At 32.7% G+C, this 18544-nt stretch overlaps 1 protein-coding gene across 20 annotated transcripts in view; it reads left to right on the top strand.

Annotated features, from left to right (window-relative positions):
- SEC31A (SEC31 homolog A, COPII component) overlaps nt 1–18544 on the top strand; it is a 63945-nt gene that overhangs the window by 14769 nt on the left and 30632 nt on the right. For 13 of the 20 annotated variants that reach the window (XM_019731351.3, XM_019731346.3, XM_019731344.3 and 10 more), the window contains exons 5-14: nt 1184–1279; nt 2224–2364; nt 3620–3762; nt 7080–7179; nt 9636–9797; nt 10004–10156; nt 12366–12605; nt 13530–13604; nt 15427–15465; nt 15969–16046. In XM_019731351.3, the coding sequence (XP_019586910.2) occupies nt 1184–1279; nt 2224–2364; nt 3620–3762; nt 7080–7179; nt 9636–9797; nt 10004–10156; nt 12366–12605; nt 13530–13604; nt 15427–15465; nt 15969–16046 (1227 nt within the window). The remainder of the gene's footprint in view (nt 1–1183; nt 1280–2223; nt 2365–3619; nt 3763–7079; nt 7180–9635; nt 9798–10003; nt 10157–12365; nt 12606–13529; nt 13605–15426; nt 15466–15968; nt 16047–18544) is intronic. The other 7 variants (XM_074324226.2, XM_074324210.2, XM_074324197.2 and 4 more) reach the window with 1 other exon arrangement.

Here is an 18544-nt window from a genome sequence, read left to right as displayed (position 1 = left end):
CATGGCACTCCAACCACCTGAGCCACCAGGCTGGCCCAATGAATATTATCTTAAAGTTTAAATTCATTATTTTTTGTATTATAAATAGATACTTAGCGTATAGAAATGTAAAACCCAAACTTCTTCATTTCTACAGTGGCGTCCCCTCTTTAGATTAGAAAGATGTTTTTGTTGTTGTTGTTAATTGGATTAAATAGCTGCTAATTTTTGGTTAGTATCTCGTATTATAGATTATTGGGGCCTATTACCATAGAATTCCTCTATTTTCATTGTTATATGTCTGTTGATCAAAGAAGATTTTTTTATTTTATTTTATTAAATTTATTGGGGTGACAATTGTTAGTAAAATTACATAGATTTCAGGTGTACAATTCTTTTTTTTTTTTTTAATTTATTGGGGTGACAATTGTTAGTAAAATTACATAGATTTCAGGTGTACAATTCTGTATTACATCATCTATAAATCCCATTGTGTGTTCATCACCCGGAGTCAGTTCTCCTTCCATCACCATATATTTGATCCCCCTTACCCTCATCTCCCAACCCCCACCCCCAAAGAAGAATTTTTGAGTGAACAATAAAGGATGAAGAAGGTTAATGCACAAAGCTCATCATCTTGCTGTCCTTCATATCATAGTTTTAGGGTCTTTTTGACTAAAGGTGTACAATAGAGATAACCTAGAAATATAGCCACTTGAAACAAGGTTGAATGTAAATGAAGTAGAATTACATAAGGGTTTAAGATGGGAGATGTTACTAGCTCTGTCTTGGTCTGGCCAAGATAGGGCTAGTAAAATCCGAGATAAACGCCATTATTTTAGGATTCAGTTATTTATCTGAAAGCAATAATTGGTGACCTGTTTTTGTCTCCCACTATCAGATCCCCTTCCAGAGATGCAAAACCATAAATGATAATCCCTATATCGTTGCTTTATTATTTAAGAATTTATCTATGTGATTACTTTTTTAATGTCTTGTATTAAAATGTCAGTACACATAATATCTTTTTAAGTTAAATGGAATTTTGTAATGTTTCTCTAAAAAGCTACTTAAATTTTAGATTGTTATGCATAGTATTTAGGAATTCATGTTTTCTTTTTTAATTAAATAGAAAAATTGTATGCCCTAAAACTGATGGATCTTTTATAAGTGCTGTTTAATTATTAATTGTTTCTTACTGCAGACTAATCTGGTAGCCTCTGGTGCTAATGAATCTGAAATCTACATTTGGGATCTAAACAATTTTGCAACTCCAATGACACCAGGAGCCAAAACACAGGTAATTACATTGATTTTGATATAATCAAAAGAACCAAAATCAGTTCTTCAACATTTACTTATTTCAGGGTTTTTTTTCTCACACGAAATATATTTGTTTAAAATCAATGCTTAGAAGTCATTGATTTTCCTTCTGTGTAGTAAAGTATTAATAAATATGTTTTTTCAAAGTATCAGTAAGTCCATCAGCAAATATTTATTCATTGCGTGCCATCTGCCAGAGACTGTTTGATGTACAGTAGACATACAGCAGTGAATAAAATAAACAAATCCTTAATAATTTTCTTAGATATGGCATTTTACATAGTATACTTTTTATATCATACAGTATTTTAACAATATCCAATCTTAGAATAAAAATCATAGACTAGAAAGAAAACTTAGTTAAAAAAATAACTCAAGCCCTTTCCTATGTATTTTCAATAAGTTGAGAAAGAGCAGCCCTCTCGGGGCTTCTTTGAGTTTCTTTATGTTGCCTAGACCACTCAATTTGAGTAGCCATTATAATGGGCCCTAACATTTTGGCAATCTGCGAGGTAGCATAATGATAGCACATGGTCTACCGTTTATAAAGACATTTTTCTAATCGTGTAGGCTGTAATGTTTTGCTCTGCCTAGTTGTCTGTCATATTGACCCACGTCTACTTTGTGGTACGTCATCTACCTCATGGCACTTGCAAAATAAAGAAACAGTGCTTGATTTATAACAGGATCTTAATAAATGCCTGGTGAATGAGACAGTATGAAACAAGGTAAAATGCTTGAATTGGCATACGCATATACCTAAGCTTTAAACTGTACTGTATAAGTTGAGAATGTGAAGCAAATTTCTAGAATGAATTGATCAGATTTTTAAGTAATCTGTTTCTAAAAAAGAAGGATCAGATTTTGTAGTTAACTTTGATTATAATTGAGACATGGTTTTTAATAGTTTATTCCTTTTAGCCCCCAGAGGATATCAGCTGCATTGCGTGGAACAGACAAGTTCAGCATATTTTAGCATCAGCCAGTCCCAGTGGCCGGGCCACTGTATGGGATCTTAGGAAAAATGAGCCTATAATCAAAGTCAGTGATCATAGTAACAGGGTAAGTATATGCTTGATTTCGAATGAACGTGTTGTATTTCTGCTGTAGGTATTCCTATATTTGTCAGAGTTGGCAGCAAATCAAATTTCCACAAAGTCAGATTCTGTCTTTTCATGGACCAATCATGTTGGAATGAGAGGATTTTTCCTTGGGGAAAATAATAAAATTCCCAATAAACCATATTGGATAGTACTGATAATGAAGAGGGATCGGTTAGTCAAGGAGCTTATTCCATGATATACCGGTTGTTTTGCTTTGCTAGCTGTTTCAAAGCATTTACAGCAACTTTTGAATTCATCTTTAGCTTTCTCTAGACTACAGATTTTTCCTGCTAGTAATTTTATGACTGTGAACTTGTAGTTTCCAAACTGCTGGCTTCATCGCTTCTGATTCAGTACTGCTAAAGTGAGGTAATATTCTTCTCTCAGTTGCCCGTGGACACTAAATTTCGACCTTACGAATTCCATAATATTGTTTCATCATTTGCTGTAAGATAATTTAGACACAGTTAAGGCCTTGATTTGTTAGTTTGTTTTTAATTACATTGTATAGTTTGACATTTTCAAAAACAAGTTTGCCTAAATCAGAGAATACATATATAATTTTTAAATAACAACAATAAAAACAAAAAACTAGTTAGAAGAATATTTGTTCAGGGTATTGTTTTTCAATGAATTCATATTTTAAAATAAGTTTCAGTGGAATAAAGCATATAATAAGCATTTCAGTCATCTTCTGGAATACTTAATGGGATCTGAACTTCCAGGTAATTCTTTATAATGTTAATTTATCCCCACGTGAAAATTTAAATGGTAGTTGTTGCTTTAGACATTCTATCTTGATTTTTTCTGATAAACTGGAAGACAGGTGCGGATTTTCTTTGTTATTAAAATCTTTTCTCTTAATTTTCATTTTTCTCAAAGTATTAAATTTTAAATTTATGTAAAACTTCCCCCCTGAGTTACAATTTTGGCAGGAAAGCACATTTTTGGTATAGAATTATTCTGGCCCAGTATGGTTTTATGTATCAGATAGCTGGATGAATTAAAAACATTTAAGCTTTTTACTTTTAAAACTACTGTTTAAGACTGTTTAATAAAATTTAATAGTTTTAGGCTTTTGGTTTTTTAAAAATAAATTAAGCCTGCACTGATGTTTTTTACTGTTTGTTTCAACAAAGGCCCATTCCTCAAATTCATTTTGGCTTTTCATAAAGTAATACGATTGATAAAATGTGAGCCTTAACTATCTGCAGATGCATTGCTCTGGGTTGGCGTGGCATCCTGACGTTGCTACTCAGATGGTCCTTGCATCTGAAGATGATAGGTTACCAGTGGTCCAGATGTGGGATCTTCGCTTTGCCTCCTCTCCACTCCGTGTCCTGGAAAACCATGCCAGGTATCCTGCTACTCTTCCAAAGAACTTAGTTTATCTTTAAAAACATATGTACTTACTACTTTGAATTATCAGATACTTTTTATTAAGTTAGGAAATCTACTTTGTCTCTGTTTTGTAAAAGTTACTGTAAATGGTTTGTTTTTATTTAAAGCAGTAGTCTGATTTTCTATACCCCAAAATGGTAGCCAAATCATAGCATAACAACATGAAAATATGTAGAGGATTTTCCACTACTTATTTCAAGTCATAATTAATAGATCAAAATTTCAGTTTATCACAGCACTTCAGGGCAACTCTTGACATTATACAGTTTGCTGTTTATTAGGGTCATCATACTTTTGAAGAGGCTTCCATAACATTCAATGTCAAGCAACAATTGAAAAGTTTGTTTTATTTCTAAGTTTTTTTTTTAATTTAAAAGGAAACATTTTTGAGAAATTAGATGGTTCATTCTGCTTTCAATTTTAATAAATGTGAGGATGCTGTAAAAAGTTAGGAGAATTTTCTCATGTTAGTTTTAGTAGCATTAAATTTAAATGGTAATTTAACAAATTTCCCATCATTGTTATTTTGATACCCAGGGAGTTTATGCATATGTGTTCACTGATTTTAAACAAGAAACAAATCTCTCTTAATGCTATAGTATTTTGGACTTTTTTTCTTCTTTCCTGTTTAGGAATATAAGAACTAAAACTTGAAATCCCTTTTCCCCTGTGTAATGGATTTGTACAGTAAGATGTTTTACAGTTTATGACTTCTCCTTGAGCTTCTTATAAAGGAGAAAAGAGTCCAGTCAAAATGCAATCCTATTTAGATGTTATGCTTCATCAGCGTTTTAGTAAAGAAGTGATGATTCTGGGAAGTTTTGATATTTTTCTCATGTTAGATAAGGTTTTATTTTATTCATTCAACACATACTTATTGAACACTACACTGTACCAAGTACTATACTAGGATTTAGTTATAAAATAGACAAAAATCCATGCCCTGGGGGAGCTTACATTGTAATGGGAGGATGACTAACTCTTATATAACCTGTAAAGTGTGCACACACTTTAAATGTTAGCTTGATTAATCCTTGTAACAAACTTATGGTGTAGATACTATTATCCCCTTTTACAGATTGGAAATTGAAGCTCAGCAAGGTTAAACTTGGCCTGGGTCACATAACTAGTCAACTGCTGATCCAGACTTTCTGATTTCAGAGTCCATGCTTTTAACACTACATTCCACTGCCAGTTTTTAGGAATGGTTGTATCTTAGAAAGACAGAAAGCCATACTGGGTGCCAGGAGCAAATCAACCTATTTCTCAATTTTCTCCCTCTGATAAGTACAAGAGTTGGATTATATAATCTTTAAGGTCTCTTCCAGTTCTACAATTCCATGATTATTTTTTTAATACTTAGAACCTAAATGGTTTTAAAAATGTAATATTAAATATGATACGGATTTCTTTAAAAGGCATTCTTGACATGCTTTGAAATTCATGATATGCATGATTGGATTCTAAAGGGAAGAGGCAGTTATAAAGTACATTATTGTTGCAGTTGGAGGAAATTTGAATGTGGACTATGTATCTTAAAGTATTGCATATAAAAAGTATTTTCAGTATGTAATTGTATTGTGGTCATATAGGAGAACATTCTCATCCCCTGAGATGTGTGTAAGGATAATGTGTCATGATATGGGCAATTAACTTTCAAATGGTCAGTACTTCTGTGGGGTGGGGGGAGTAAATGTGGCCAAATAGGTGAATCTAGGTGGGTGGTATAAGGGTTTACATCATACTGTCCTTACAATTTTTATAAAGATTTTATCCTTTTAAAAATAAACTGTTGGAAACAGAAGTCATTCTTAAACAATTTGGGTCCTTTTCCTATACCACCACAATTTCCTGATTCTGAGATGACTGAGATTGTAAGAAATACCAAATTAAAACCAGCTTTTGGGAGAAAGAAAAACACCGTTAAATATACACATTGATAACGAGGTTTATATTTATTTTGGAAATTAAAAAAACTGTATCTTAGAACTACTGTAATGTTTTCAGAAGAATTGAGGGATATTCATTTGTTTTTGTTTTAAGAAATAGGCAAACATAATTCCAGTTTCTAGTATTCTTCTAGTATCTGTTATTTTCTAGTAGTATTTTTAATATTTCCCAGTAGAATTTCTAGTATTTTCTAGTAGCTGGTATTTAAATTCTAGTTTCTAGTATTTTTCTTCATGATATGGTAGTGTTAACTTGCCTTCTTCCATCTCTAAACAACAAAGGCATGAATATAGAAAAGACAAACTATTAATAGCGTGTGTTTTTTCTGGGTGGTAGGATACAGGCGATTTTTTTTTTCTTTATCCTAATGTGAATTTTCAGATTTACGAAAAATGTTATTTAAATTATACTTAGGATAAGAAAATCAAAAGTTATTAAAACACAAAAAAAAGCTATAAAATCAGATCTTTGCTATTTATATCTGCAATACTTCTTTATGATACATTTTAAATTTTTTCTTTTAATTAAAAATACTTTATATGCTAGGAGAACTTCTCTGATAACAAAAGCTGGAAAATGTAAATAAAAAGTGGAAAATATGATATAGTTACGCTTCCTACTCATCCATCAGTAAAACATTTTATTGTGCATGTCTTAATTTATATATACATAGCTCCATGTATGCAAACATTTAGTGTAATTATATATTTTTATACAAATTTATGTGCATAGTTGACCTTTTTTCCTCAATTGTGAACACCATATAATGAGAAATAGATTTCTACAACATGTTTTTTAAATTAAATTAAGTTTATTGGTATAATATTGGTTAATACATTAAGTTTCAAGTGTACAGTTTGGTAACACATCCTGTATATTGCATTGTGTGCTCACCTCCCAAGTCTAGTCTCCTTCCCTCACATGTATTTGGTCCCTTTTGCCCTCGTCATTCTCCCCGCATCCCCTTCCCTCTGGTAACCACCATCCTGTTGTCTGTGTGTGTGATTTTGTTTGTTTTTCTTGTTTGTTGGCAACATAATTTTAAACTATATATTTTCTCATTAAAAGATGATCTGTAATTTATTATTACATAGTCCATGTTGTTGGCCATTTGTTTTTAGTGTTTGTGATCATACACTGCATATTATACTGAGTAGCTTTGTAATGATCAAAGAGCATACACATTACTAAATTGCTTTCCAGAACGATTATATGAAATTATACTTCTGTTAGCAGTGTGTGTCTTTAAAGCTTAGACAGAAATAATTGGACATTTGGTTTTTTCAGGATTAAAAATTTCTTCATCTCTGTGTTTTTTATAAGGGGGATTTTGGCAATTGCTTGGAGCATGGCAGATCCTGAATTGTTGCTGAGCTGTGGAAAAGATGCTAAGATTCTCTGCTCCAACCCAAACACAGCAGAGGTATGAGATGGAAATGTTTCTCAAACTTACAGCTCTCATAATATTTTATCTCTAGCAGAATAAGAAATATTCCATATGGATTCTTTAGTGCATTATTACAATTAAGGACATATGAAAGTAGATGGAGGTATGTGTGAAATGTTAATCTAGCAAAGACTTTTATCAGGAACGTTATCTAAGCTAAGCTGTTTCATCCAGGAAAATCAACTTTTGAAATAGTATATTTGAAACTAGTAATCATCGCCCATATTTTATTTCTAATAAAAGGTGTTTACCAGGACTCAGAAATACAGAGGGTGCCAAAAAAATGTATTCACATTTTAAGAAAGGAAGAAACTGTATTAAAATTATGCTGATGGTAACCACTTTGAGCACCTCTTGTAATTGCAGAAGTCAAATGTAACTTGTATTCATCTTTTGTTATTGGTATATATTGAGTATTACAATTTTAATACAGTTTTCCTTTCTTAAAAGTGTATACATTTTTTGGCACCCTCTGTAGTTGGTTTGATTTATTTAACGTGGTTTCTGGAAATCAGTGCCTTCAAAATAGGAGTATTCAGGATTTGGATCTTTTTCCAGCTTTACCATTCCTGAAAATCCTTTTTTACTTTTGGTAATCAGTAAATACAGGTTTTTAATCTCTCTTCTGAACTATACAGCAAGAATATAATACTTTACAATATATTTATATGTTCTACACACACAAATTTGAATGTAGGAAATTTTATGTTACTACATATAAATGTTATATAAGCATAATTTTATTTGCTTTGATTTGTAGACAAAAATTTTCTTTTAAATACTGCTTCTATTATTCTTAATAGTTGAAATGGTTTTTCTCTCTTTCAGTGTTGGGCAAGAGACCACAGATTTTAATTATAGCTTTTAAACTTTTACCTTTTCTAAATTAAGACAGATTATTGCAAATGCTTTGCTAGTTACAATGATGGAATGCTAGTAAAAGTAAGAGTTATCTTCAGTAGGTTTTAATTTATAATATTAAAATAAAAACAAGCACTTTTGTTATTTAATTTGTGGTTTAAAGTCTTCAGATGCAGTGATGTCTATAAGAATGTAGAAACATTAAAGTTAGGGGAGACGAGGCAAAAAATACAATAATAATTTTTGCCTTATGTGATTTTTAGACCAAATAATAAAAATCTTGTGGTTTATTCTGTGCCTTCCCAGGTGGTTCAAAATTCATGGAAATTACTGTTCTAATTTTCTCAGTTATGTAATTGGATAGAAAAAATTTTTGCATATGATTAGTTTTGTGTGCTTGGACTTTGAAGTAGCAAACTTTTAGTGCCTGCTGCAACTAAAAACTTACTACATTTTTTATTCAAATGCAAATTAGGAATACACAAATGATTCAGATATTATGAAGCTTTGAATCGTACCAATCAAGCATCAAAGACAAGCAGGCTAAATAACTTTTCATTCAATTCTATTTTCTCATGAAATGAAACATTATTTTAAATGTCACATGAAACCAAAGTTAAGCTAATTTGGCTTATTTCTTGTTTTTAAATAGCTTTATTGAGGGATGATTCATATACTACAATTTAACTATCTAACATGTACAATTCAATGATTTTTAGTATATTCATAGATATATGCAGCCATTACCACAATTTTATTTGATTTATTTTTAACCATTTTTAATTTTTCAATTACAGTTGACATTTAATATTATTTTATTTAAGTTTCAGGTGTACAGCATAGTGATTAGACATTTGTATAATTTATAGAGTGATTCCCCAACATAATTTGACTTATTTCTTAAAGCCACAAAACCTATGCTCCTATGAGCATCAGTTACCATCACACTAACTTTGAATTAGCAATAATTATTACCTTGTAAAGGTTTTATATCAGCCATTTTTTATAGCTTTTTCATATTTTCCTTCTAAAGAAAACTGTTTTGCCAAATTCTGTTTCAGTTCTACAGTAATAAGAATGATGTGTACCTGTTTTCTTGCTTGACTAAAAGCCAGAGTTCTCCGTGAATTTTTCCTTCTCAAGATTATGTTTTTAAGTTTGGTCTTCAAATAATCTAAATATAGGTGTTTGGATTTTGGGAAGCAAAAACAGTTGGACAAGACACTATTGGTCTTTTATTAGAGTTTAATAAATTAACTCTAATAGCACATTCTAGTCTTTCAGCTGTGTCCATTAATACCATTTCAATAAAAACAGAAAATCCTCAGTTTTTAAGATGTGCTTATTCCAAATCTGATTGAAATTTTGAGTAGCATTTTTTTTAGTCATAATAGACCATCATAATGGACTTTTCTTGTACTTGCAAAAAAATTTTATAATTGTTTTTCCTGGTTAAAGACACTTTTTAATAATGGTTAATTAAACTGTGACTTGTTGGTCATACTAATTCAGGTGTTTTGGCTATAAAGTGGCTATATCATTTTCTGACTTTTTGTTTGTTTTTGTCTTAGGTGTTATATGAACTTCCCACCAACACACAGTGGTGCTTTGATATTCAGTGGTGTCCCAGAAATCCTGCTGTCCTGTCAGCTGCTTCCTTTGATGGGCGTATCAGTGTTTATTCTATCATGGGAGGGAATGCAGATGGTTTAAGGCAGAAACAAGTTGACAAGGTAATAGCAAATGTTAGTTTTTAATTATAACAACTGAAAAAACACCTTACTGTGTAATTATTTTGAAAGTAATGTTACTAATCAATAATACTGTGATTAATTGGATAATTGTGATAAAAAATTTATTGGATTTGACTTGAACACATGTAGTATATAGTCTGGTATAAGTTAGAAATCCTCACGTTATTTATTTATTTATTTTTTAGCTTTCATCATCTTTTGGGAATCTTGATCCTTTTGGCACAGGACAGCCCCTTCCTCCATTACAAATTCCTCAGCAGACTGCTCAGCATAGTATAGTGTTGCCTCTCAAGAAGCCACCGAAATGGATCCGAAGGCCTGTTGGTGCTTCCTTTTCAGTAGGTGCATTGTTTTTGTGGTCCATAATTGCAAAGGATTTACCACAGGAAAGTGTTATTATAGGATCACTCTGATGGAAGAAGATTGAGTTTGAGATGTGTCTGTGGCTTGTTCGTCATTTAAAATGGTTTCTCAAGAAAAGTAGGACGTACTCCCTTTTTTCTTTTTAATTGTCGCAAAATATACATAACATAAAATTTCCTGTTTTGACCATTTTAAAACATACAATTCAGTGGCATTAAGTACTTTCACATTGTGCAACCTTTACCCCCTTATCCCCCCCACTATCCTCCCAATCTTGTTAAACTCATCTTCTTTCTCCGTTTCTCCTTCCTTTGTTCCTTTTCTTTTTTGGAGATGGTTGTGTCCTTCCTTCTTTTCTTCCCTTCTAGTTTTTTTTAAATTGCCAATTTCTTTGCTTTTTTTATGGTAAAAACATGTAGCATGAAATTTACCATCTTAACCATTTTTAAGTGTACAGTATGTTAACTATATGCGTATTGTTGTACAACAAATCCCAAACTTTTAAATCTTGTAAAACTGAAACTCAATATCTATTGAAAAACTGCCTATTTCCCCTCCCCTAGTCCCTGGTAATCACATTCTGCCTTCTGTTTCAATGACTTTGACTATTTAAGGTAACTCATAGATGGAATCATAGAGTATTTATCTTTTTGTGATTGCCTTATTTCACTTAGCATAATGTCCATAATATAGTCCATCCACAATGGAATACATACAATTTTCTTTATCACATTTTCTTTATCCATTCCTCTATCAGTGCACTTTTAGGTTGCTTCTATCTCTTTGCTACTATGTATAATGCTGCAGTGAACATTTGTGTCCAATAATCTTGTAAAACTCAGTTTAGGTCTTTCTTGTGAGTTCAGTTTTCCCAAACTTCCCTAGAACTTGGAGAAACCCAGTGGTTTTGCCCTTCTGTGAAGTTCCATACCATGTGTGGTATTATCTGCACTTCATTTGGCACTTTCCTGTGTGTGTTGTATCCAGTCTTGTGTTCATGTTAACTTTCTTAAGGATAGTAGTTTTGTTTTCTTATGTCTCGGTATTTCTATAATACATGACATAACAAATGTTTTGAATGTATTAAACATTTAATAAGTTTATGCAAAGACTATAATAATACAAAATTACTGAGTAGAAAGAACCAAATTTGGTACTGTTTTTTTTTTTTTTTACCTATATTGATTTTTATGAATATATTAATCAGACATTAACTGTCTGCTTGCTATTAGAAGGCAGATATTGCATACTGTAGGAGATACAAGAATAAAGTACATGCAGAGCTTTCCTAAATGAAGGGGGTCAGAACTTTGCATCTATCCTCCTACTAAAGTTTCTGGCTGGGCCTGAGAGTTAAATTGACATAAGGCAGATTAACAGGAGAAAAGCCTTCAGATATTTACATGTGTGTGAGAGAGGGGCCCCATAAGAAAGTGAAAACCCAAAGAAGTGGCAAATCCTAAGTGTTTATATACTAGGTTGAACAAATGACAATTGTAGAAAAATAACTAAAATATATAGAAAAACTAAAGGGAGAAAATTGTTATTTAACCAGTTCTGTTTGCATAGAGTTCTCTCAGCCTTTACTCCCATCTCTGGTGATAAGAATGTTTCTTTCCTCCTGGTATAGGGAGAGCAGCTTTCACATGGGAGTTTCATCTCCTGCTTTCAGGAAGAAAAGAGATTAGCGTACCTTTCTTGCTCCTGCTCATTTTCAGGTAGTCTTTAAAAGCTCAAAATAGTCATTATGCCAAATGGAATATTTTGAAAGAGTGGCATATTCTGCCACCCTTTAAAACTTAGAAGGCGAAGCAAATACATGTAGCTAATAGTTGAATTGAAAGAGATATATTATGCACTGAGAGCATCTGGGATGGAAGAGGTGACATTTGCCTAGGACTTGTAGAGAAGTAGCATTGAGTGTGTGGAAGTTAGTAAAATCAAGGAGGTGAGAAATTGTGGGGCACAGTGAGTAGTACATTTTATCTAGAAGGTGGGTGGTGTGAAGAGGAATAATAATTGAAGGCTGCAGTCAAATTCGGGAGTATGGGAGGGTGTGTCAGCTAATTTTATCCAAAGTGATATATATTTAGGCCAGTTTTTACCATTAGCCGTTTACAATAAGCAGATTCTCTGACCACGTCTTTGTGATTCAAACTGATTTTTTAATTTGTTCTTTTATAGTTTGGAGGCAAACTGGTTACCTTTGAGTATGTCAAAATGCAGTCTCAGCAGGGAGCTGAACAGCAGCAGCAGCAGCCCCAGCACGTGTTCATCAGTCAGGTTGTAACAGAAAAGGAATTCCTCAGCCGATCGGACCAACTTCAGCAGGTCGTGCAGTCACAGGGATTTGTCAGTTATTGTCAGAAAAAAATTGATGCTTCTCAGACGGAGTTTGAAAAAAATGTGTGGTCCTTTTTGAAGGTAAAGTTGGTATTAAAACAATTCTATTTCATTATCTGCAAATTTAACTTCCCATTATATCCTAAATTTCTAAATTTGTCTTCCTATTGAAGAAACAATTGGAAGAATGTGATTTCAGGAACCTCAGGATGAAATTAAAGAAAACTTATGAAGAACACATGACCTAACTTTTTATGTCTGCTTTGAAAAGCCTTTTTTAATAAGTAAAAAACAATATAATGTATTTAAATGAGAGAGATATAATATTCACCAGGCTTATTTTAAAATTAAACATAGAGCTTAGTGTAATAAAAATGTAAGTATAATAAAAAATGCAATATTTGATTTCTGTAGTCGATCCAGTTACAGAAAATGAGGAAAGATGGAAGAGGTATAGGGGAGAGAGGTTGGAGCCATTTCTCATCCTTTTTACTGAGTTGTATTTATGACAGTAGAATAACAAATAGAATTTTCTGGTTGGCTTCCACTGGAATGTCTGTTTCTTGATACTGAATTTTCCAAAGAAAAGAGATCTTGAATACAATAAGGTTAAATTCTAAAATTATGGAGTTTATTTTTCTATTTTGTAATTAAGTATTAATTTTGGAAAAGAGTTTTAAGACTGAATGTTCCACATAGTGTGAGTTTTGCATTCATATAATCTTTGGACATGAGTTAGTTTATATTTACAAAAATTATAGTTTAAAAATAAGCTTTATTCAACCACGATAATTACTAGTATACTTACTATTAAAAAAATGACTTATTTTAAAAAAGTGTTCTTTGGATTCTTTCTTACAGTGAACCTTCTAGTTTTTACTTAACATTCTAGTTGACATGGTAGACTTTAGAAATTTTTAATAATTCTACTTGAAATTTGATCAATTATTTAAAAATTAGGCTTTATATGCAGGTCTTTGTTTCAAGAATGTGTCTTTTTTAAAGGTAAACTTTGAGGATGACTCTCGTGGAAAATACCTTGAACTTCTAGGATACAGAAAAGAAGACCTAGGAAAGAAGGTAAAGTTTTGGAAAAGTTAAAAGATTGTGCTTATTTATACAAGTAAGATATTTATATTGTATAGGTATTTTTTAAAAAATAAAGTTTTATACAGATTATATCAAATTAGTCAATAAACATTTAGTAAGAATTTGTGTTTGGTTGCCAAAGTTTTTTGTTTTTTTGTTTTTTTTAAATAAATTTTATTGGGGAATATTGGGGGACAGTGTGTTTCTCCAAGCAGTTGTCCTTCAATCTAGTTGTGGAGTGTGCAGTACAGCTCCAAGTCCAGTTGCCATTTTCAATCGTTAGTTGCAGGGGGCGCAGCCCACCATCTCAGGTGGGAATTGAATCGGCAACCTTGTTGAGAGCTCGCGCTCTAACCAACGGAGCCATCCGGCTGCCCCTCCGGAAGCACAGCTGCAGCTCATATCTTCAATCTAGTTGTGGAGGGCGCAGCTCACTGGCCCATGTGGGAATCGAACCAGCCACCCTATTGTTCAGAGCTTGCGCTCTAACCAGCTGAGCCATCCAGCCACCCATATTTCCAAAGTTTTGTATACATATTGTAAAATGTGAAATTCCATGTTATACCTAGATTTAGAAGCTGCCAGAACCACCTTCAATTCAAACTTAATTTAAAGAGCTGTGTCAGGGAGAATTGGGCCTTGGAAGATGAGAGGCGGTGAATCTCAAACACTGGAAACAAAGATTTTAAGGGTGTGTAACCGATGGCCCTGGGGGAAGAGAGAGAGGGGAACTATTAGAGATCATCCCAAGTTCATTACTTAAGTGATGAAAAAAAGGGTACTATTTGAAGTTATCACATTTTCCACCCTGGGTGTTTATGCCTTTAGACTACAGTTCCCAAGCTGTGTATTGAGTTGGTTCAGCTAACAAATAACTATAGTAAATATTTTGGAACAAAGGCGATTTATTGCACTGAACCTGAATAAAAATTCCAGTTGAATTGAAAAAGTCCAAGTGATTTACTTAACATTTTAACTTAAAGAAAAAAAGATTCCTTTTTAAAAAGAGGAAGTTGTATTCCAGTTTTATAGTTTTCTTCTCAAAGAGTATCTTAATTATTCCAGTGTTGACATGAACAGCAGTAAAAATAGTCTGACTTTGGAGACCTTGAAGGAAATATTATAGATTCGTTGTGTAATTTACATTAGCCCTTGTTATTCTTTGAAAATGACTAAAGTTTTCTGTAGCATTGCAGGGTTACTGCAAACGTGGTACAGGTTGGACACTGCACACTCTGTCAGGCCAAGCACGTGGAAGATTAGTGCCCCTGTGATGTCAGACAGACTTGAGGTCACATCATAGCCCCGGTGTTTACTGGCTATGTGTCTTTTTCACTCCTTTAGAATTTTATATTGAACTTTATTCTTAGTCTAAACTTCTTGATGCTATAACTTTTTTAGGTTTGTAAGAGATTAATATGAAAGTTTTACTGCATACCAAATAACAAAAAAATGAGGAAATAGAATTTGATTGTCAAAATACCTCCGCAGTTCTTTCCATAGTGAGTACCTGAAGAAATATTTAAAAATTAATTCTAGTTGTTTTATTTAAAACAAAATAGAAGGAAACTAGATTGTTTTGAGATTAATTTTGTGATTAACAGTGAGATGACAGGTGAGCAGTGCAATTCCATGTAATTGAAACTAGAACCATTGAGAATTCTGCACAGATTTTGTTTTTTTCTTAAATATACTATCCCTGATCTGAAATTTTGTGGATTTTTGCCAATGAGAATGGAGTAAGAAGTGAACATTTGCTATATACCTTGAACTAGAATTCCATTTAGTAGGTGAGTTGTTGTTTTTATTGCAGATTGCTTTGGCCTTGAACAAAGTGGATGGACCAGATATGGTAAGAAGGCCTTTAAAAATAGCTACTTTCTGAAATTTTGGTTTAGGTGATAACAAAGAAGGAAATATCATTTAAAAAAATTTGTCTGTTTTATTGCTTTGTGGTATAAAATAAGTGCTGATTGTAGATATTTTAATAAGATATAAATAATAATTTATATCATTTAAAAATGGCATAAATTTAGCTGTTAGAGCATTCCTTTCTCTTGTCGGAATTTGAATTTCCCAAAGGGGGAAAAATAAAATTAATGACTGCTCAGATATTTCAAGTTAAGATCTTTGTTGCTGAGGGACATTTGGTAGGAAAGAAAGAGAAGGTTTCAGCAGTAATGGCTCTTTGCTTTTCTTCTAATGGTGTTTCTCATATAAATTTATTTGGTGTTGCTTCTTATGATTAAACTAGCTCTGAATGTTGTTTATTGGGTCTTTTGTCTTCCTTGTTCACTAATAACCTGTTAATGCTAAATTCTTCGACTTCCTCTGTAATTGTTTTGTGTACCAAAGGCTCTTAAAGACTCTGACCAAGTAGCACAGAGTGATGGGGAGGAGAGCCCTGCTGCTGAAGAGCAGCTCTTGGGAGAGGTACTTATTTTTTTCATTTTTAATTTCATTGGAAATTATGTGATAATTGTTGATCTCACACTGAAATATGGAAAATTTTCTTGATTACTTGTTCCAAAATAAAGTTGGAGTATGTTTTCTTAGAGATGTTTAGGGCAGGAGTCTGTTTACTAGTTTGACAGAAGTGTCATCTCTGAAATCTTTAGTTTTCTGACCTAGGTTCTGGATTACATGGTTTAAAATTAACAGTTGATGTGAGATTGACTTAGTTTGGTCAGATGGATATCATGTCAATCTGAAAAGAAAATTTATTCAGAAATCTGTATTGTATTGCATCTAAAGCTAATGTCTTTTTCTTGGCACATTAATATTCAGGGCCCACTATCAGTAGCGTAGGCTTCTGAATAAGTCTCTTGAACTTTGAATCCAAGTAAAGAATACTTCACTACATAAACAGATTGTCATGATTTACTATAAATGTGTTCTGAATCTTAGTTGACAGTTTTTATAACTAGTTTAACGTTTTCTCTGCGACATTCGTCTATAATCGAATGATGTTTCCATGCTGCTGAGCGTGGCATTCAACTTTACGCCATGAGCTCAGTGTTCCAGAAAGGAAGTTTAGGAAAGCAGATGTACATTTTTCTATATGTTTGTGTTTTTCAAGAATGAATAACAATAGGACATTTTTATACTTTAAAGTAATCATTTATTTTAATAAAATGTAGCCCCTTCACTTTACTTAAAAACATAAATACTGTAATTGCTTTCTGTGGATTTTTGACACAGTTTGGAGAACAAACTTGAAATCAATTAACACAGTGAAAAGGTTAAGTTAAGAGTCTTTGAACACGGAGTTCAAAGACTTTAATTTTTTTCCTTTTAATTTTCTGGGGGTTTTTAACAACTACTAATAAATAATTATGGAAATACTTTTCTTACTTTCTAATTATATTTCATCTTGGAAAATTAATCCACAGGTTGTTTCTCATCTCATCTTTGACTTTTTAACTGTTCTTTGTGACATGGAGATATCGAACTATGGAATGTTTCTTGCAGCCTTTTACTAAGTTATACACATAATTCATCAATAAATTTAGACTATTAGAAGATGATTATATAAAAAACATTTTTCTTAGAAGTGGGTCTTCTAGCATTTATTCAACTTGAGAATAAAGGATATGAGTAAAATCTTACAAAAATTTGAACTACCATATTTTGCCGTGAATAATGCACACTTTTTTGCCCCAATTTGTGTGGGAAAATAAAGGTGCATATTATACATGGGTAGTACCAATTCTGTATTTATATAAATGTTTTTAATTCTTTTATTTATGCTTATGAGTTAAAAGTGTAACTCTAGAAATCAATAAGAATATCCATATGTAAAACAATACCCTGGAACACGATAATCGGTGTTGTAGAACTTACGACAAACTTGCAATGACGAAGAGTTCCTGGGCTTCTATGATGCGTAATTATCGTACGTTTGTTACCAGTACATACAATTTTATTTTTAAAGATTTTATTGGGGAAGGGGAACAGGACTTTTTTTACTGGGGAACATGTGTACTTCCAGGACTTTTTCCAAGTCAAGTTGTTGTCCTTTCAGTCTTAGTTGTGGAGGGCGTAGCTCAGCTCCAAGCCCAGTTGCCATTGTTAGTTGCAGGGGATGCAGCCCAACATCCCTTGTGGGAGTCGAACCAGCAACCTTGTGGTTGAGAGGTCACGCTCCAACCAACTGTGCCATCCGGGAGCTCAGTGGCAGCTCAGCTCAAGGTGCCATGTTCAATTTTAGTTGCAGGGGGCGCTGCCCACCTTCCCTTGTGGGACTCGAGGAATTGAACTGGCAACCTTGTGGTTGAGAGCCCACTGGCCCATGTGGGAATCGAACCGGCAGCCTTCGGAGTTAGGAGCACGGAGCTCCAACCGCCTGAATCACTGGGGCGGCCCCTACATAAAATTTCTTGTACTTTGTATCTGTTTTTGTGTTTTGTAATTGTCTTGTACCATAATATGTTAAAAAAATAAATGCTGCAATACAAAAAACAAGTACCTAAATGTAAACAAGTAAAAATTTGAATGAAAAAAATTAAAACAAAAGATTTTTTCCCTGAAAGTTTGGGCCCAAAACATGGGTGTACATTATACACTGGAGCACATTATACACGGCAAAAGACGGTAATTTTGGGACTACCTAGACAAAATTATAGGATACATTAAAGAAATGTACTTTCACTTATGTACAACCACATTAACTATATATTATTAAATAGATGACCATTTGGAAATACACTCATGAATTAATAGATAAAAACAATATGTATTTAAACAGTAGTTATCAATGGATACTTTCAGAGTATTTGAAAAAATTTTGTTTGAGGGGGATAAAATCTTCCCCTTTATCTTGCTGAAGCTATATGTTTATTAAAATAGTAGATTATATGTTAAAGATACTCAACACGTAATAAATTGTGCATTTTTTGGCTTTATGTCTACTTTAGAAGTCCGTAAGTAAA

This window comes from Rhinolophus sinicus, chromosome 1 (genome assembly GCF_057876585.1).
Source record: "Rhinolophus sinicus isolate RSI-liver-muscle chromosome 1, RSI-T2T, whole genome shotgun sequence".
NCBI lineage: Eukaryota > Metazoa > Chordata > Mammalia > Chiroptera > Rhinolophidae > Rhinolophus > Rhinolophus sinicus.
Note: the sequence above shows the minus strand (reverse complement) of the source record. Positions and strands in the feature narration are given on the sequence as shown.